The 21259-nt window shown below is 39.0% G+C and overlaps 1 protein-coding gene across 2 annotated transcripts in view; it reads right to left on the bottom strand.

The window, feature by feature from the left end:
- LOC138026683 (uncharacterized) overlaps nt 1-21259 on the bottom strand; it is a 28704-nt gene that overhangs the window by 1165 nt on the left and 6280 nt on the right. For both annotated transcript variants that reach the window (XM_068874159.1, XM_068874224.1), the window contains exons 3-10: nt 10858-10921; nt 10490-10526; nt 9534-9642; nt 8625-8820; nt 6602-6746; nt 4723-4804; nt 3855-3920; nt 1-2624 (exon numbers count right to left, since the gene is read on the bottom strand). The exon at nt 1-2624 is cut by the window's left edge and continues 1165 nt beyond it. In XM_068874159.1, coding sequence (XP_068730260.1) covers nt 744-2624; nt 3855-3920; nt 4723-4804; nt 6602-6746; nt 8625-8820; nt 9534-9642; nt 10490-10526; nt 10858-10921 — 2580 coding nt within the window. In that variant the 3' untranslated portion in view covers nt 1-743. The remainder of the gene's footprint in view (nt 2625-3854; nt 3921-4722; nt 4805-6601; nt 6747-8624; nt 8821-9533; nt 9643-10489; nt 10527-10857; nt 10922-21259) is intronic.

Consider the following 21259-nt stretch of genomic DNA (forward strand, 5'->3'; position numbering starts at 1 on the left):
GAGATATTATCAATGAATGCAGTAAAATTACAACCAATGTTAAATGCCTAAAACAATTACGGAACCTAAGAAATCAACAAATTACGTCCAGAAATGCAGACCAAAGCGATGCGCGTTCTGTATGATATCACGAAGTGTCCCCTTACCCTTTTTCTCAACTTCCACATCACTTGTAATTGTTTCCAGTGTCGCTCTAACTTTACTTCTCAAAGTAAACATAAGCAGATAAGATAACCCTTAACTAAAAAAAAAATAAAACACGAGCCCTAATCGGTTGCGCTGTCGTAAGTACAAAAGTGGCGTTTAGACGTAAAGGACACTTCGTGTGGTAATCAAACTTGAGCTTGCATCTCGATACCCAGGCCTTGTTCCTCGAAAGCCAATCAACACTAAGCCACGATTAAGTACAAACCTGTAATTTTAGGCTAAGAAAAACAAATGTCTACGTCAAAATTAAAGCCTAAAAATTTTGAGGATTTTTTTTTTTTTAAACAACGAAGTAAACTGCAACGAAGGTTTCCTGTAATCAAGGATTAACTTAATCGGGCTTTGAAGAGCTTGGTCCTCGGGTTGCCAATCTAATTAGCTAATCATTAAATTTCAGTAACAATAAAAGCAGTCCCCGCTAAGGGCGGTTGAGCCTTCGATTAGCTACAGACTTGAAAATATTTTTGACTCACAAAATTGGACACAGCTCTAGTTTACAAGAATTCGCTCGTGTTTCAAATTGGGAAACTGTGTGATCACAGGTTATTCTTAATTGCTCTAACATCGATCAAGAGACCAACCACAACACAAAGAGCAGCAATGAAAAATATAACCCAAAAGCTTATCTTAAGGTAACTAATCAAGACACGACGATCTTGTTGGTCTCCTTGTCCATTTGTGTAATCTTTAATCAACTCGATCCCTTTTTTGATGCATATTTCCTCTACTTGTTGGGCGATTGCTGGTCTTCCTACAAAATAGCACTTGGAAGTTTTGCTGGCGGACCTTAGAGCTTTCTCGAAGTTTATCCTGCCATGTATGAGCTGTATCTGGGTGTCTCTCGTATCGTTAGGCAACGGCTGATCGTCTGGATTTGTGACGTAAAACTTGAAGGTAATGTCAATGTTTCCCTTGGCTTTTATTTTTCTCAATAGTTCCTCGATTGGCTCACTAAAGAATCGGAAAAACGCTTGGCATCGAACGGAGTAGAACATTTCAACTTTGCTTCTTTTGTTGTCCTTTTGGCTTTCTCGTGGAAAAAATGGTCGAGTTCCGTTGGCCAGGCAGCTTAAGACATCCAGAAGATATCCGCATCCAGATCCTGTTGCGAATAGCACGTAATGGGCAAGTGATTTCTCTCCGCGTTCTGACTCTTCAGTAAGCTCATCATACAGTTGGCTTACAGACGAACGATAAGGACCCCATGTGTGCAAGGCGGAGGATCTGTCGTCTTCGGCCAGCCAACTTGTCCAAGGAAGGAACAATTGTTCTCCATCCTGCATTATGGATATCACCAGACCGATGTCCCATGTGGTGTCTTGCGATAGATTGAAAAAGGTCGTGAAGGGATGTGATCGCTGTGGAACGACTCCTAAGCTTTCTCTCATAAAGTGATGAATATAATACACATCACCAACAGCGTGCGTCACTTTTTTGTCCAGTTTTATGTACACAACGACGTACTCGTTGTTACCGATGACTTCCTTTCGCACTATTTGAGCATGTTGACGTCTGTAAACCCAGATAGAAAGGACTCGGTCCAAGCACCAAATCAGTAGCAATGGCAGATTAACCACGTGTGCCAGACCATGAGTGATCTTTCGAATATTGTCAATAGCATACCAGATACCAGCAAACACGTGTAAGGCCATTGCCAGTGAATAGCTTCTTTGGTTGACATAGTGTGATCTACTCAGGGGAAAGAAGATACAGAAAAGCACAATCATGAGTAAGAAACGGTAAATCTCATCTGCAGTTAGATGAACTCCATTGTGATCGTTAAATGTCCAGCCATGCACTGCAGCAGGATCCCAGAACGTTGACCAGTTTAAGTGGTCTTGATAAGTACTGTAGTTGAACGTGCTCGGTGGGTAGTATTTCAGTGCCGTGCCGTCAACGAGAGGTGGGACAAAGATCACAAGGACGTGGGCTAGGGAGGGAATGGCGATGAGAAAGATGCCGGCAAATCTATGAATTCGAAAATGAACATCACGAATCCCTTTTATCGTGATCCATCGTGGAGCAATCTCGCTGAGGAAGTTTGGGAAACACCAAAGCATCGTGTAAAACATTAGATTCTGAGAGGTTATAAGAAGGCGTGCTGTGACAGCCCATACTATGTTAGTTGCTGTTTCACCGATGTTTGTGCCCCAGATAAGCCTGGGATTCTTTCCTCCTCTTCCAAGTACCACGTCACCTTTTAGGACGAAGTGATCAACTATACACAGCGTAGTAAACGCCAGAAACACAATCCAAACCAGTGATTCGTAAGAGATGGAAAACCGCCGGCGATGACGCCGAATGCCAGAAAAACGAGTTTTCGGTGTGGAATGTGTCTGGTGTAGAGGAATTTCCACTGAAAAGGTGCTTGGATGGGGCGATGGTCGTGAGTGGCTCACACTGAGGTCTTCTGTCTCCTGTTTGGGAGAGAAAGGGAAAATATTAGAAGTGCTTATCAAGCAATTAAGGGCTGTAGTTTCTACGACGGCGACGGCAATGAGAAAGCGGCCTAATAGCAGCATTTAAAGTCACTATTTCATCTGTCATGCATATGCCTGCGCGAGTTGATGAGAGCTTTTGAAACTGCCTTGGTTTTTTCCAATTCTTTCGAATAATTGTTCGATTACCTTATTTCAGCTGCTTTAATCGCGTTCATAATCGTATTTTTTCACTTGCAGTCAGCGTTATGTAATTATACAGAAGAAGGTTTTTGTGGTGATAGTTGTTTAATATTTTGCTTTCGAAGGATTGTTTTCATAGAATCGTGATGTCCGTTAGCGCCGTTAGTCGTTCCCTATTGCGCATGTGTCCCAACTGACGTAGTCCCATTAATGATCACTTTGGAATTTTTTCATTTCCTCTCAGTTCTCTGCAAATCTAAGTCGTGAGGGAAGCAAATCTCACGTTCTGCGAAAATCGTTTTTTTTTGCAATGTTTTTTTTTTCTCATGACAAGTTCAATCGACACCGTTCCTATCAGTTCAGTTTCTGGATAATTGAGTTAGAGCTCAATAAGTCACATCCAACACGAAAATTCCTTTTCATTTTAAGCATTTGCTAACTATCTTAAACCAGAAGGTAATGCATGGGAAAGGTTAGCGTTAATTGTTTTGCTTAGGGTAAATGCAGCTGTTTATTTTTAATTGAGGAGCAGCATTTGGAGGACACTTAATGACGTTAAGTGTTTGTATTCCGAGACACGAGTGATGTTGCAGTTCGGGAGAAGAGCAAGGGGACACTTCGCCGGTTACGCTTATTGAAATTCCCGTGCATCTTGGGCCATTTCTGGCCATATCAATACATAACCTAAATGGAACGAAATAGGATGTCAGAGAATTTTTCACTTTGCGTTTACAGCGAACGACCTGCACAAATTTGCGTTTTAAGCAAGTTCAAATTTTTTCCTGTTGTCTATAGCTACAAACATCTATCAAATTCTTAAAAGAGAAAGTTCTAAGGGAAATCAAAGATGGTCAACTTGGTGACCTGTAGTTGGGAATTTAACAGCTGCATTTGTTGTTGTTGTTGTTGTTGTTATTTTTGACAAATGAAATGAAAATCATGGTAGAGACCCTCAAATAGTCTGATCAACAGCTTCAATGATCAAAAGATAGCCGCGTCAAAGTGAAAGATGGGCTTAAAGGGTACCTTCAAATCTCGCACAAACTCTTGAAATTTGAACCCCATGTCATCTGTGTATATGTCCTTGATAATCTAGAGAATATAAGCAGGTAATGCATCATTCAACAAGATGTTATTCTCGAGGTGAAGAAAAGAAAAGATAAAAGCAAAACAAAACAAAAAAAAAAGATATTATTCACATGGGTAATGAGTCGAGAAATCACCATTTGTCATGGATCAATACTTCTGAGCCGCTATGGTTAGAAAACGCACTTTTTACAGCCGTTTGATCTGACAGACTGAGTGTAGAGTAATCCTGTATTTGATCACGACTTAAGACGATATAGTAAACTACACTGAGTTAACCAAAACTACAATCCATCTACAAGCTCCTTTTCTAATTAGTAAGAACCTTGTTGGGCATGGTCTTGGTGGAGACAATTAGTACGAGTAGTGTGTTACAACATTGATACTTTTTTTTTTTCGGAACTGGGTTGAACGCACAAATTTTCTTGATTAGTCAACATGAATAAAATTTCTGGCAAGCAAAATTGAAGAGTTAAAGTATTCTTTTTTTTCATGATGAGCCATAAATAGGAAATATTTAGCGAGTTTTTTACAGCCCTTCCAAATTTGAAAAATTGTGCCATTTGTTTTCATATTTCATTCCAAGTCAGTTGCCCCATACTGAGATGAAGAATGTTTGCATTCCCGGCTTTAAAAATATGAAGTAATAAGATTCTTGATAATTTTGCCTACTTGTCTTCGAGTGATAGCAGAGGCATGTGTAGCAGACTTAAATGTAGCACGCTTGGAAAGTCCACCAGTTTCAGAGAAGTTCTAATTAAAAGTGCTATTAAATGTTTAAATTACATAATCGTCGTCATTAACTCACCTTTAAATCATCTTTCTCGATAGCCTCACCAAGTATTTTTAATTCCTCATTGGCGCCCATGTCATCGTCAGGAATTTCATTTCTAAGGAAAATAATAGTATTGAATTTATTTGAGACATAATCGTGGTACACGGTGAAAATGGGGAAGATATATCGTTGACGTCACCTAATGTTATTAATGCACCAACCAGAGCTTCATTGGTTGTTGAAACAAAAGGGTATTTTATTCCTGTAGTTGGCACATTTGAATAACAAAAGCAATGTCTGTAAACAGATATCTTCCCTATATAAGCGGTTACGCAGCGAGAGCTGGTTACTTAAACAGTCGCCCGATGTGAAGGAATCCAGAATCCGGAATTCCTCAAATGTGAAGCTTTGGAATCCGGAATCTAGAGCGTAGACTCCGGAATACATTGTATGGAATCCAGGATCAATTTATGTGGACCCTCCAGTTTAGAGTCAAGAATCCACGACTCGTAATCCCGGATCCTTGAGCTGGGATCTGGAATCTGGGGGCCACCTGGATTCCTTGACACAGGGCGATAAACGATGTTCAGTCTCTGTGCTAAGCAAAACTGCGTTGCAAATCGTTTTCCTTTACAAGAGAGGTTACTCCATAAATCCCTTGAAAAGCACTCTAAACGAAATCTAATTTACAAACGGAAGAGAGGCTCTCCGACCAAATCCAAACAGCGAATGACAGAGATTCTACATTTTGTCGCTAAGTGTAATCCGGCTGTTCCAAATCCTTAAAAAAAAAATCCTCTTGAAACTCTAGCACATCATCCAAATCCATCCAGGTTTCTCGCATATTTTTACACATGGACCGCTTCCCTTCTTCCTAAGAATTAAATCGCTCTAGACCGTGCATACGCGAAAATTCCTTCAATTTAGTTACAATTACTGTATCACTAGAGGCTGAAACCAAGATACAGTTGGCAGAGACGATAGGAGTAGGAGTCTCCTACACCTATCACCCGCTCGTTTGTTGATCTTAATCCACTCCTACCAGAAAAACGTCTGCAGAATTCACAATATGCGAACGCACAAGCTGAGGACGAGAGGCTTTCACAAAATGTCCTCAGTACACGAGCATTTTCAAAAACAGTTTTTACCACAATTGCTTCTGATCTCGCAATTTGATTGGCTAATTTGCCCTTGTCGAAAATAGTCTAGACAACGCTGTACGCGCCATGCTCGCGTCAATTTGTCACGCAATATAATAGCCAATCAGGAACGCCCATTTTGGGAAATAAACCAATCATATTGCGAAAAAGTTAGAGACAACGCTTGCTCTTTCTTTGTGTCATGATTTTGGTAACGCTCTGAAATAAAAACTTTCTTTGGCGTTGAATATTGTGGTAAAAAAAAAAAAATCGAAAGTGGTTTAGCGTTGTCTGTACTCTTATCGACAACGATATTCTTCATCACAGTGGTCAAAATGTTGTGGACTAACGAGGTGCATTTCCTTTAACAAATTCTAGAGTTAAAAAACTGTAGCAACGGAAAGCAGTCCAAGTTAATTTTCGCTTAAATAACAGGAATTTAATGTCTGCGAATTTTTTCGACAGTTTATTTTTCCTTTCCACAAATCAGGTAATGCTGACAAATTTGAAACCTTGGAATCATAGCTGCGGAATGTCCTCTATCCAGGTATTGAAAGTGTGTGACCAAGGCGTTTTGTCTCTTACTTCAATACACAGCCCCCTCCCCCTGACATTTCTCGTTTGACTGACTTTTGCTCCAAACGACTGAATTATTTAGCTGTTGTATTGACTATGAAAAACTATGTATTTCTGAGGTCAAATCCGAAAGGATTGTGATGAAGTCGATGGAAATCTACTCTCTGCGAAAATATAGATGAATGGGTGTCACTCACTTTGCAGTTTTGTCGCCAAATGACACCTTTGCGAGTAAGCTCTTGACATCGGTTCTCGAATTCAAGGTCTTAGCAACTCTCTGTAACACCAGCTTCTTCTGTTGCTCTTTGGAAAGATCACTGCACTGAGAATCAGCATTCGTTTCTGCAAAAAAAAAAAAAAAAAAAAAAAAAAGGGAAATTGAGACCCTCGCTTTGAACGCAAAATGTAGCACACATCCTCAAAGGAAAAAGCGACAGAAATATCGTGGACGAAATGGAGAATGAATGAAAGACTTAGTGGAACAGTAAAGCGTATTTACTGCTATGATGAGCGAACCTTAAAAGGGTCGGAATCGAAAGGAAGGAAAAATTGGAAAAGGTATTTTCGGCATTCTTCTTGAGAAGCTTTTAAAGAGAGAAATTAAGAAAAACACCCCCTAAATCTTTGAATGAGTCATGAAACATGCGGAGCAGGGTAGGGGAGGTTTGGCTTTCCCCCAGACTAAAGATATGTAAACGCACGAACTCCAAGCCAAGTTTATTTTGTAGCTTTGAAATGCTCTTCACATATACGCAATGATTTTTTTTTCAAATAGAAATTTAATGTCCCAATTTATCACCTTAGTAATCGAAAAGGAACTTCGATCTAGAGAATATTACAAATAAAATATACCAGCAGCGTTTCCATATGACGTGAATTTTGAGTTAGTAGGCTAAAGGAATTATGAACCATGTGAAGTACAAAATAAAGAAGCATGAGGGAGAAACGGAATCGAAACAGAACTTTGTTTACCTTAGTGGTCGCTTTACGTGAGGTCATATAAAGTCTTCGGACAGCGACAACGTGGTAAAGGTAAAGTCTGCTACGAGCCTAGAAGGCCCATCAGGCCGGCGCTTATCTCCGGTTTCTGTAGCATGAAGCACGTAGGAGTATTTCTACTCAACCCTGGATGGGACGCCAGTCCATCGAAGGGTTACCCCCAGAATTAAATTCGCCGGTACCCATTTATACACCTCGGTGGAGAGAGGCACCGTGAGAGTAAAGTGTCTTGCCCAAGAACACAGCACAATGTCCCCGGCCAGGACCCGAACCCGGACCACTGGATCCGGAGTCGAGCGCACTAACCATGAGGCCAGTGCGCTCGACTCCGGATCCGACGACAAAGTGGAATTATGTAATAAATGAGGACGCGCGAGCGGAACGTCACTTTTTATTTGTTGCGATCGAAGTTTGCAGTTGTCGCCGGAAACATGATTACACTTCTTTGTTTGAAAACAAAAAGAACTTGCATATTTACAGGATTGGCTGTCTCCTTCTTTGTAACCCTTTCTTTTTTTTCTTTGTTAAGGTTATGGCTGCCTAATTAGGACCACGACACCTATGACCAAATTTCTCCAAACCAAAGTAGCATCAAAATATGTCAGAAGTGCAGGCTATTTTATGTACGCCCAACATGACGTGTCTCCTTAAGTCTAAACATTTGCTATCTGTTACCAATAATAACAAATGTTCGACGGGTGCATGCGCACTAATCTACTGGCTTGTTGTATCTACGAATACGGTGTCACGGCACACTGGGTAATCTAGTGGCCCACAATTCTCAGTTTGCTTTTTTTTGATTTCATAAAACATGTTTTAGGGTGTTTTGTGACGAAAATCAACATGTTAAAAAAAAGACATGTTTAAGCATGGTTTGCTGTGAAATGTTTACCGTTTGGACAGGCCATAAGATTATAAGTGTCAGGCTTATCGTTATTTTTCGGTTAGGACTCATGAAAATCAGCCATGACGCTTAATGAAACCTGGTGTTCATTAAATTTCCTTGCAGTTGCATTTCTTGGCATTTCTTTAAGGCGTGTCTTGAATAATTTTCAGTTCACTTGTCAATGTATTTCACTTTTTTTTTCTTAAAGATACGAATCGTCATCGCATCAAATCGAACTTTTCGTTCTCATACTTAAGAGGTGCCTTCTTGTTTCTATCCAGAACTCGCAGTCGAATTGGACGGTAAGAGAAAATTGATCAAGTTAATGAACCTACCTGATTCGACATCGTGCAGAAATTTTGGCCATTCGCAGTGATTAGGATTTTCTAGATCGCAGTAATAGGTCTGGAGCTCTTCAACTTCTTCATCGCTTAAGATCTCCCGAAATGTTTCCGTGCAAACTTTTATAAAGTCACTTTTGGTGACATAGCCTTCTCTGAGGGTATCATATTCGTGAAACTTGTCCTCTAGCTGTAGATAAAAAAAAAAGCGGGATTTTGAAGATTCTATTAAGTTGCTTTTTTGTGTGCATAGATTCCACCAAAAAAGTGTTAAGCAATTTTTTTTTACCCCGCCATTACGTGTAAATGCTTATGTATTGGGAATGTTTTTCTCCCGACACCGCCCACAAATTGTACTTAGCGCTTCTAGCATTGGGTTGTTGCTTACAGGAATAAGCACACGCAATTAAGTAAATTGTAAACTTATCGAACCAAGAGTAAAAGGACGAACAAAGTTAAAAAATCAATGCACCCAGGCAATCACGGTTTTAGCCTCAGTCTCAGAAGTTGACAAACAGGCAACTGATTAATTAACTTACTGTCACAGTGTGTGTGGGATCCCCAGCAAATCAAAGTTGGCTAAACATTATGGGTATACTGACCAACCATTGCTAGAAGTTTACAATTTAACCATCTGTTTGTCTGTAATTCTTTCCAGTGTTTTATTGAGGAGAGAAAATTTCCTCGATACGACTCGTGGTCAAATATATCGAAAAGTTGAAAACAGGCAATCGAGTCCGCGTGACGTCACCATATTTGATTGTTGATCTAATACATTTCCCTTCCAAAGCCGTCCCAAAAACCCATCAATTCAATCTAGATGAAAGCGACCTTTATTTATAAGGCTGTCCATGAAATGGATTTTCTTAAAGAAAGGATACGTGCCCCTGGTTCTGATCCTACCATGATTCCTTTTTGGCGAACGTACTCTCTGACTTTATTCATCGGTTTGTCAAATGCCATAGCCTCGCTGACCGAACAAGAAGGTGACGTTCGGAGGGGGGATTTGCTCCTGTAAGACAACACAGAAGGAAGACTTGAGACAGAATCGACAGAAAGTGACAGCGTTTCGTGTAATTATTAGTTTACAAATAACCAATTTTTTTTAATTATTATTTTTTTTTTTTAGGCTTGCACTTAAAGTGAGATTCATTTCAGTCTCGATACTAAATCGTTGATGTGGGCAAAGAAAGGAATTAAAAACACCAGCCCGTCTATTGGGGGAGTAAGCTTTGGTAGATTGTGCCCTAAAAAAGAGCATATTATGCTGTTAGAAGTGCTCATATTTTTTAGAAATTATGCCAAAATTATGCTCTCTGTCACCGACATTATGCTACTTAGATCTTGAGTAAAATAAAGATCACCAGTAGCTTAACTCTATCAATTCTGACTTTAATGAACATTCATATAGTCCACCTTCCAGTCTTACAGTCTTTAGTATCGCAAATACGCATGTGTGCACCTCAAAAAGCCAAGTGATTAACAAATGCTATCAAAATCAACCGTTTCTGGTTCTGAATCCGGGTCAGAAAGTTTTAGCCCGCATACTTGTTTTAGACGCTATACAAGCAGAGCCCTCAGTTCAGTACAAAGACAATCATTCATGTTGTTAATCTCTGTTTTATCGGTTATTGTACTGAAGCATTTCGCAAGCCTGTAAATAGTCCACGAGAGCATGCTCTTGTGAATCGGAGGTCATGGGTTCGAATCCCGTTGAAGGCACTTGAATGCTTTTAGGTCTCTATAATAAGAGACAATTACTTTTTTATTGTCAAGATAAGTGTCTTCCGTCCATAAACCGCGCTTTAAATTTACATTTATTTCATTCAAAGTTTCTCTTACAGCAAACATGCACTCACCCTTCACTTCCGGACATGTCCGTAAGACAGATGATTCCTGTGTACATTAACATTATAAATTGTCAGATATTACTGTTATTGTAACCATGAAAATTCGGTTTTAAAAAAAGGAACCTTGTCGATCATGGCTGGTTCGTTGGAGCTTTCCTTTCCTCTTGCAATTGATTTTTTTGAAGTAGACTTACAACTACTACAGTGTAACTCATAGCAGTTAACCTACTCTATCGTTGCACGTAGGTTAATAACCTTGTTTTCTAAGTAATGGAGACTAGCGTAAGGATGAGAGATTTTTTTAAACAATTGGGCGGTTGAGAACATGGTGAATTAATTATGGCCATGGACTTTCAACTTTACGACAAGGTACCTACCGCTTTCCATCGACATAACGTTGCAGGAGGGAACCTCAATGGCGGTAAGACAGTTCCCAAAAACCTGAAAAAAATATTTTACATCCACGCTAGATTAGTTTGATTAGAGCAATGAATGTTTATTGCTTTCATTTAGGGAGCATCTGTCGCATCGCTATGTTTGTCTTTCTAGGTGCGGAATGCTAAATATCCCTTTTAATCTTGAGACAAAAATTTCTGCAGTTTGATGATTAAGACTGGTTTATTGATTTTTGGCACACATTACCACTGTCGTCACAGTTCTCGCTGCTATAAAACTCTGATAATTGCACACTGATGTCATAGATAGCACATTGGTCTACCATGTCTTTGTCGATTAAAAGGTTGTCATATAATTATTTCCTCAAACACAATTCAGGTAATTTTTCAAAAGTATTGCATTGCATTGCATCGTATCGTATCGGATCGCTAACGCTTGCCTTCAGTGATTTTTTTCCAGGTTTCGTATAATGTTTTTTTCAACCAATTTATAGACAATAACCATTTCTAGACTTCGCAGAAATTTTACTGAAGAACTCGACTTGGCAGTAGTGTATACTCATGTTCATTGAAAAATGACAAAACGTGAAAGTTACAAATCGAATCATTGCCAACAAAGAAAAAAGAAAAAACTTTGTTGTTGATATTTGATCATTGCAAAACAGCGGAATAAAAATAATGTACCGCATCGCTAAAATCAAGAGTGCGAACAAGCCTTCCACTCACCAGTTTAGTTGATATGAATAGGAGGCCTTCTCATTGCGGTAATGAACTGTCCTGGACATCGTGTACTATTTTTATGAAGCGTAAAGGCCAATATCGCTGCTGTTCATCTTTAAGCAATTCCGTAATAGGCCTCCTGTCCATTCGTTTCGTTTTATTGTTACAATTATTTTTACAGATACAGTGGGACGAAAAGGGGAAGAAAGACTGAGCCTACAATTTCATTTTTGTGATTGCAAGATAACATATAAATAAAATTAAGAACAAAGGAGAAGAACGTCAGAGTCTTCACATTCGGCATAGCCTAGGCCAGCGAGAAAAACAGGGAATGTGCCAAAATTTTGGGTGCGATCTTGGAAACTAAGCGGAGCTGTGCATGAATTTGATCGGCCCGAAGCATCATTCCTGCTGAAGGACGCACAAGCAAACCGCGTCAGCAATAACCAGAAGCGTGGTTATATGCGTTTTCAATAACTTAGAGGGAGACAAATCATAATCAAGAAAATTCGCGTTCTCTGATTGCTGCTGACACGAGAGAGGAAACTTCGAATTAATTTTGCAAAATCGCACAATCTATAAATGATTAAACGGGGCACATGCAAGCTGATATATATAGCTATAGGCTACCGTGTTTCGTGTGATTTTGGTTGTCTTGGTTGCTGAAAGGATTAAGAAATTATAGTGTCCTGCTTAAGCTACGCCTACTTTTGTCTTAACTTTGTCGTTTGCACGTTTCCCTTTTAATTAATTTCCCCCCTTGGGGAAAGTCCGAAAAAATAAAAATATAATTCACTTCATTTGTCAACACTGAAATAGTTCTTGCTGAACCGGGGCACTTAAAAGAACCGAAAGAGCAATAGCAATTAAAGAAGCATGACAAATCATGCTCCGAAAATAGTTTGTCTTTTCGTAAGAGCGTCTTATATGAGAGAGGAAACTGTTTCAATTGCAAACTTATTGGATGTCTGAACTATGGTGATTAAACATGACGTTTACAAGGCCCTTTAATGGACAGAGTGTAGTGTAGTGAGAAGGGGCTCCAAACGTCGCTGAAAGCGTTTTTAACTGTGACTTGTGGCATTAACCGAAACAATTTATCTCCGTGTTAGGTTGCTTTAAGGTTGTTTGCGTTCATACTCAGTGCTCGAGCACGATCCTTGCTGGGCACTAATGTGAACTCACCGTTTTTTCAAGTACCCACGCCAGAATTCGGGCACAGTGCCTTTGCCCGAGTATAAGGGCTCGACCTTGTACTCGGGCCCTGAAATGGGCTCTGATTCCCGCCTGTGTGCACACGTTTTTTTTATTAGTTTCCTGGCAATTTACCCACAAACCACTGCTTTGTGTGCAAATTTAAACGTAGTGAGTACGTGCTCGGTTTATTGAATGTGAACATATCTGCATATCGGGTATCCAGTGTCTAAACAAAACACCACCATTTTATGCCGATGCCCTGGCACTAGTACTCTATAGCTAGCACCAAGTGTGAACGCAGCCTAAATCATCTACCTAACATTTCGAGTCAAATGTCGTGATATTTGACTCGCCAAGTTGTCAACACTGAATCGTGCGTCCATTAATGTTATCCATTTTACTGCCGGAGTGGTTAATTCCTAACTAAGTTATACCAAGTTTTAAGAGGAAAGATGTATTGCTACTTAGCCACATACACAAAGAGAAAGAAAGCAACAATCAAAAAAGAAGATGAAAGAATTGAAAGAGTTCACGATAAGAACCTCTGTAAGGATAGTTTTCATGGGACGTAAGAACGGTTACTGTAGAACTCCTTAAGTACAATAAATTAGCACAAGGGGCGAACATTCCGCCGGAAACCACCTGGCCCCAACTTGTTTAAAGGCCGGATAGCCCTAGCTTTTCAATGACTCGGGCGCTTGCTTTGAGATCCGGGGATCCCGGGATTAAGACACGTTCTGACCACTAGTTGAATTTATTCCTGGTAGTCCCTGGTTCAACTTCTCAGCTGCACTTGGAAACAGCCAACTGGGTTGCCTCCGGCCAGTTGGGATTTCTTAACAATTGTTGCTGAATGGGCTCTGATTCCCGCCTGTGTGCACACGTTTTTTTTATTAGTTTCCTGGCAATTTACCCACAAATCACTGCTTTGTGTACAAATTTAAACGTAGTGAGTACGTGCTCGGTTTATTGAATGTGAACATATCTGCATATCGGGTATCCAGTGTCTGAACAAAACACCACCATTTTATGCCGATGCCCTGCCACTAGTACTCTATAGCTAGCACCAAGTGTGAACGCAGCCTAAATCATCTACCTAACATTTCGAGTCAAATGTCGTGGTATTTGACTCGCCAAGTTGTCAACACTGAATCGTGCGTCCATTAATGTTATCCATTTTACTGCCGGAGTGGTTAATTCCTAACTAAGTTATACCAAGTTTTAAGAGGAAAGATGTATTGCTACTTAGCCACATACACAAAGAGAGAGAAAGCAACAATCAAAAAAGAAGATGAAAGAATTGAAAGAGTTCACGATAAGAACCTCTGTTAGGATATTTTTCATGGGACTTAAGAACGGTTACTGTAGAACTCCTTAAGTACAATAAATTAGCACAAGGGGCGAACATTCCGCCGGAAACCACCTGGCCCCAACTTGTTTAAAGGCCGGATAGCCCTAGCTTTACAATGACTCGGGCGCTTGCTTTGAGATCCGGGGATCCTGGGATTAAGACACGTTCTGACCACTTGTTGAATTTATTCCTGGTAGTCCCTGGTTCAACTTCTCAGCTGCACTTGGAAACAGCCAACTGGGTTCCCTCCGGCCAGTTGGGATTTCTTAACAGTTGTTGCTGAATGTTTTTTCGGGACTGTGTTTTATTTGCCCTGAAAAGCCCCTATGGGAAATGGTCAATTAATTATGTACGAATCTATGTATGTGCATGCATATTGGCAGTTACCTCGAACAAACACTGAAACCTTTTCACACTCAGAGTGAAACTGTCGGATAGTGACTTACCTTATTTACATGAAATTTTCGCGACACTTTAATTTCGCGAATTTTCGCGTTTTTTTTTAAGTGACCCCTTAGCCTCAGTGTCGTTGTCAGTCATGATTCGCAAGTTTTTAAAACAAAGATTCGTGATTCTTAAAATATTTTAAACCATGATTCATGATCCCGCTTACATCTCGAAATTTACTCGAACGACTATGGAGATCATGGTCAATTGACTAAAATTAACAAACAAGCGTAAAAGTATTGTGGAAATTGTTAGAACTTGTTACTGTCCTCATATAGACCCGTCGCGGCATCTCTTGTTGTAAATTTTGACGATATTGTAAATGAAGTTCTTCTATTTGCTTCAAGTATAAGCTAAATACCTTTAAATAGCGTCTCACTAAAGATCGCGAAATTAAGGTGATTTCATACATAGTACAATAACTTAGCAAAATCGCGAAATTCAAGTGTCGCGAAATACGGGCATCGTAAATCACGAAAATTTCATGTAATAAGGTATCTACAGGATAAAGTCATACGACTTTTAAACAACTGGGGGCCTGTCTCATACGCCGAGGGAAGCCTCACAAAATCCAGCAAGTAAAATGAGAAAAATTACATTTGGAAAGAGAAGTTTGCTTCAAAAAGACACTGCCCCAATAACTTTTCCGGCTCAAAGGCATACAAATAAGTGATCATAGAAATCATTCAAAGAACTTGACTACACAGCCGGGAACACTACAGAATAACGGCTTGAGTGTTTTACAAGCTCATTTCCAAGTCATAAAAAAAACGATAAACTGTTAAGGTTTAGTATTGCTCGAAGACGCGATGTCACACTAATTCTACAATTTTTGGCTCTGCGCAGAATTTTAACTGAAAAAAAAAAAAAATAGTACTCTTGTCGCGCATGCAAATTTCTGAGACAGATAACACTTAAATAGGCCATAGTTAGTAGGGGAGGAGACTTGAAATCACTGGCTAGTTCACTGTTTTTAAGATAAACATACATGTCAAGATTGGCAGGTATTTTCTACTTTTAATCGATTTCCATTACTTTTAAACGCACCCCCATTTTCATGAGATAGGGCTTCTAAGTCGATGAAGCAATTTCTAAATTATGAACAAGGGAGTTTACTTCCGCCTTAGTGTTTAATTAATAGTTTGTAATAGTTTGTTTGCACGCTGAATCTATACAATCCTAGTAAGTGGAATGCCGGGATCCTTGGCGAAAGCTAAGTTGAATTTGAAGCTTTAATTTCGCTCACAACGGCAAGAGACGTATAAGTTGTATTCAGGATGAACCAGTTCTTTGATGAAGGATTCTCAAATGGACCCTGACAATTATTTAGAACAAGGAAAAGAAACCGTATGAATCGTAAGGGGAGGGGGACGGGGAGGGGAGAAAGGTTAGTACTCTTACTTTAACTTTTAGATATTGTTAAGTTGTTTACTGTGTTTGTTTGTTTGTTTGTAACAGGCAGTTATTTCTATAAGGAACTTCAATGTGCTGTATAAACTGGCCTAATTGCGCAGGGCTTTTTTCCTTTCTTTTAAATCTGATAATTATATAAATAATAACAATAACGATAACAATAACAATAACAATAACAATAATAATAATAATAATAATAATAATAATAATCTTTATTTGCCAAGTGAAACTGAAAATAGATTACATCAAGAAAATGAACTCCTAAGGGTAGTTCTTGAAAATTGAATATGTAAAATTAAAACAAAAACTGTCTTATTAATAACTAATAATAACAATTTTCATTTCTAAAATTTTACAAGAAATATTAAAAAGTAAGAATTGGAAGCAAAAAGTATCTAAAATCTAAAACTATCTTTTAAAAAAAGCGAAAGGCCAATGGCAAATCCAAAACCCTATTATACAAAGCTACTAAAAAAACACTAAACAATGTGAATGGCTCCTTCGGCAGCTGCGATTTCAATATCGCAATTGTTGTAGTCAAAAGCGCCACGGCGCTTCACCCGCGATCCTCGAAGGCAAACCAGGGCCGACCGAAGGAGCGCATAATAATAATAATAATAATAATAATAATAATAATAATAATAATAATAGTAATAATAATGATAATGATAATGATAATGATAATGATAATAATAATAATAGCTTCAGAAAAGTGTTATTCTGAACACGGCAAGGATTCTTAGGAAGGTCCTAGAAGTTTGAGGAGACTTGTTGTCACCAAGCTTCCTGGAGTACGGAAGTTCCATTGGAAATCCAATGTGCGAAAACAAGATAATAATAATAATAATAATAATAATAATAATAATAATAATAATAATAATAATAATAATAATAATATAATGCAAAGAAAGTTCAAAGTGGAGGAGATGGTGCAAACAAACCTGACATCGCTATATGCAACAAGAAAGAACGCCAGTGGCTTTTCTTTGAAGGAACTGTATGTAACATCGGACAGATTCAAGAACAAGACAAATTGAAAACAGAGAAATATGCTGATTTAAGGGCAAGCTTAAAGAGATTGTATCCCGGTTATAATGTTATTCAAGTGAATTTATCGTGTTTGATTTTCTGTCCGGGTACCATAAAGAACTGATTCAGAAGTTAAACAATGTAGGACTCTCTGATAGTATGAACGTGATTAGAAAATGTCAAAAATGGGTAATCGCACAAAACTGTGAAATAGTGAAAGCTTTTCATAGCCGTAAACGAAACATCAGTCTCTTTGAAACATGATAGGAAATTGCCCTGATTATTGTAGTAATCCGCAGTTTTACTACGATCTGCACTTGTAAACAAAGCGAAAGTTTGAAATAAAAAAATAAAATAAAATGATAATAACAATAATAATAACAACAACAACAACAACAACAACAACAACAATAATAATAGTAATAATAATAATAATAAACAGTAAGACACATTGTCAGTGTATGAAAGAAGCTTGCTTAGAGAGAGTATAGGAAGCGCCACGACAAGGTGGCCCTGCGGGTACGCTCTGAGATCTGCAGGAAGAATGGAATAGAGTGTACTGACAAGTGGTATGAACAGTGTCAACCCTTGCCAAGCGCAGAAAACGGAGAAGTGAGGATTACCTGGGACATGACTTTCTACACAGACAAAGTGCAGAAGCAAAATCGGCTACGGGGAGTTGTTCAGACACAATAAACACCCGGGAACTGGAGAGAATCGAATAATAATAATAATAATAATAATAATAATAATAATAATAATAATAATAATAATAATAATAATAATAATAACAAACATGCGCAATAGACTCAAGAGGAACTGTGGCCCAGTGGTTAGGGCGCTTGCCTTGAGATCCGGAGATCCCGGGTTCAAGACCCGCTCTGATCACTCGTTGAATTTGTTCCTGGTAGTCCCTGGTTCAACTTCCCAGCTGCACTTGCAAATAGCCGACTGGTATGCCTCCGGCCAGTTGGGATTCTTAACAGTTGTTGTTGTTGTTGTTGTTGTTGTTGTTGCTGTGTTCTGTTGTTTCGTTGATTGTGTTTCATTGGCCCTGAAAAGCCCCTATGGGGAGTGGTCAATTAAGTATGTATTGTATTGTAAGAGAATGACCTGCGCAGAATGTGCCGCCAGGCAAAGGGGACAGTGAACCATATGATGAGTGCGTGCTTCAAACTGGCACAGCAAGAGTATAAAAGGAGGCACGATAATGTTGCAAGGGTGGTACACTAGGACTTGCTGGGGAAGTGCGGCTTTAGTAGAGTAGACAAATGGTTTGAACATCAACCAGAAACTGCTATGGGATTATAACATCCAGACTGGCCACCAAATTATTGCAAGGAGACCCGACTTGGTCGTTAAAAACAAGCAAGAACAGACATACCAAGTAATAGACATAGCAGTCCCAGAAGACACAGCTGTAAAGGTCAAGGAAGAGAAAAAGCTAGAGAAATACCAGGCTCTAGCAAGAGAGATTCAGAAAATGTGGAGTGTCCGAATCCAGGTGCTTCCAGTAGTAATTGGGGTACTGGGAACAGTTCCAAAAAAGCTTGAAAGCAACTTAAAGTGAATTGGCACTAACACTTCTATAGAACTAATTCAAAAAACCGCTTTCCTTGGCACAGCAAGAATTCTGAGAAAGCTTCTGGAGCGATGAAAGCCATGATCAAATTTGGGTTTCCTTTGGTAACTTGTTGTTGCCTGGCGATGTGTAATCAAATGGCGACGAGTGAAATTGAGAAATAATTTCACGCGCGTTTTGTCAAAACTCTGATAATTTCCCGAGCCTTTAGGCGAGGGAAATTATCAGAATTTTGACAAAACGCAAGTGACATTATTTCCTAATTTCACGAGAAAACCATTTGATTACCTTTTAATGTCGTGGGTGACAAATTACGCTCACAACCGTAATTGTACTTTATCCAGCTACTCGGGAAGAATCATCTCCAGGTTTTTCTCAAGGCTATTTTCGTCCCACCACTTCTCCAAAACTCTCACCCAGTTAATTGTGCTCTTTCACTTATTTAAATTTTCTGCCGCTTCTTTTAATTTCGTAACTTCTTCAACGGTCACTGTCTTAAATCTAGACGCCATCTTGGCTCTGATCGAGATACAAGAGATGTTACCATGGCAATTTTGTAATTTCACATGTAAAATTATAAATTAACGCTGAAATTTCGCGCCTAAATTAAGTAGTAATTTGTCACCCATGATATTATTGTTATAAGTCATTTCAATTACACAAATTTGAAAAAAAAAAGGGAAAAAGCCCTGCGCAATTGAATAATGAAAACAATATGACAATATTAAGTGAAGCTATGATCTTCGCAGTTATGAACGCAATTTTTACAATTGCGTAGAGAAGCCTGAAAAATTCAGGACTTCAACGGGGTTTGAACCCGTGACCTCGCGATTCCGGTGCGACGCTCTAACAAACTGAGCTATGAAGCCACTGACGTTGGGAGCTGGTCATTTATGGTTTCTAATGGTCCCGTGAGGAATGAATCAATGATGAAATGGTATCTGAAATGAATCATATATGAACTGCGGATATGAAATCAAGTGAAGCTATGATCTTCGCAGTTATGAACGCAATTTTTACAATTCCGTAGAGAAGCCTGAAAAATTCAGGACTTCAACTGGGTTTGAACCCGTAACCTCATATACCATTTCATATACCATTTCATCATTGATTCATTCCTCACGGAACCATTAGAACCCACAAATGACCAGCTCCCAACGTCAGTGGCTTCATAGCTGAGTTGGTTAGAGCGTCGCACCGGAATCCCGAGGTGACGGGTTCAAACCCCGTTGAAGTCCTGAAATTGATATTTCACTTTCAGGTGCTCTTTGTTTGCATAAAAAAATTCACAGAGATTCGCAGATGCATCGACGAGTGTTTTCTTTGGTCAATCACATCACGTCATTCACCGTTAGCTTTGCAAAACACTCAGGGTGTCTTTCCGTCCAGTCAAAGCTAGCCGTCTTAAAATTACAAACGGCTGATGCAAAAGATTTAGAATCATTGGCTTCTTTTAAATTTTAAGTGCATTAAAAACAATTGGCTAATATTGCTAAGTATATACAAAACTGTAAGTATATTGTTGTCCGTCTGTTCTTCCAGGGTAAAAATAAATCAAAATAGTTTGCTTAAGAAGCTTAAGAAGGGAATCCACTCAGTTGTAATTTATTCGCTACATTAAAAATGAATCGAGATGTTTCTTTTTTAATCTGGAGGTTTGACACTTTAAGCGAATTGTGATATCATTTTGCGGTCAAACAGTCGTTGCGTGGCGGTTACGGTTAAGAGGTTATCTTACGGTTGCTTGAAATTAAAACTTAGTCATGCGAATTTGGGGTTTTTTGCGTGTTTGGTGGCGGTTTTTTTAAACAGAGTTTAAATAAAGGAAATTCAGTGGAAGGTTCATACAACAGGTGATGATCAAAGGTTCGAATAACACAGTGTGAAAAGAGCTGACCATCTGACTGGAACAGCAAATCACAGCTGTTAAAAATTAACCAATCACAGCGGAGCTTCGTGCTTTACAATCATCGATCTCGTCGTCTGATGAAGACAAACAGTATGCAGAATGCAGCCGAAACATCGTGATTCTCATCACAATTAACTACATGGTGAGACAAGACTCATTTAAAGGGGGAAGTTAAGATAAATTCTCACACTTGTGTTTTGTTGTATTTTTATTCTTCGTTGTATTATTTTAAATTTTAAGTGTATTAAAACAATTGGCTAATATTGCTAAGTATATACAAACTGTAAGTATATTGTTGTCCATCTGTTCTTCCAGGGTAAAAATAAATCAAAATAGTTTGCTTAAGAAGCTTAAGAAGGGAATCCACTCAGTTGTAATTTATTCGCTACATTAAAAATGAATCGAGATGTTTCTTTTTAATCTGGAGGTTTGACACTTTAAGCGAATTGTGATATCATTTTGCGGTCAAACAGTCGTTGCGTGGCGGTTACGGTTAAGAAGTTATCTTACGGTTGCTTGAAATTAAAACTTAGTCATGCGAATTTGGGGTTTTTTGCGTGTTTGGTGGCGGTTTTTTTAAACAGAGTTTAATAAAGGAAATTCAGTGGAAGGTTCATTCAACAGGTGATGATCAAAGGTTCGAATAACACAGTGCCTTGACGAGTGCAACCGACGAGCGAGAACCTTACATAGTTTTGTCAAACTTTACCAAACTTCAGAGGAGTCGGTGTCTTGC

This window comes from Montipora capricornis, chromosome 1 (genome assembly GCF_036669925.1).
Source record: "Montipora capricornis isolate CH-2021 chromosome 1, ASM3666992v2, whole genome shotgun sequence".
Taxonomy (NCBI): Eukaryota; Metazoa; Cnidaria; class Anthozoa; order Scleractinia; family Acroporidae; genus Montipora; species Montipora capricornis.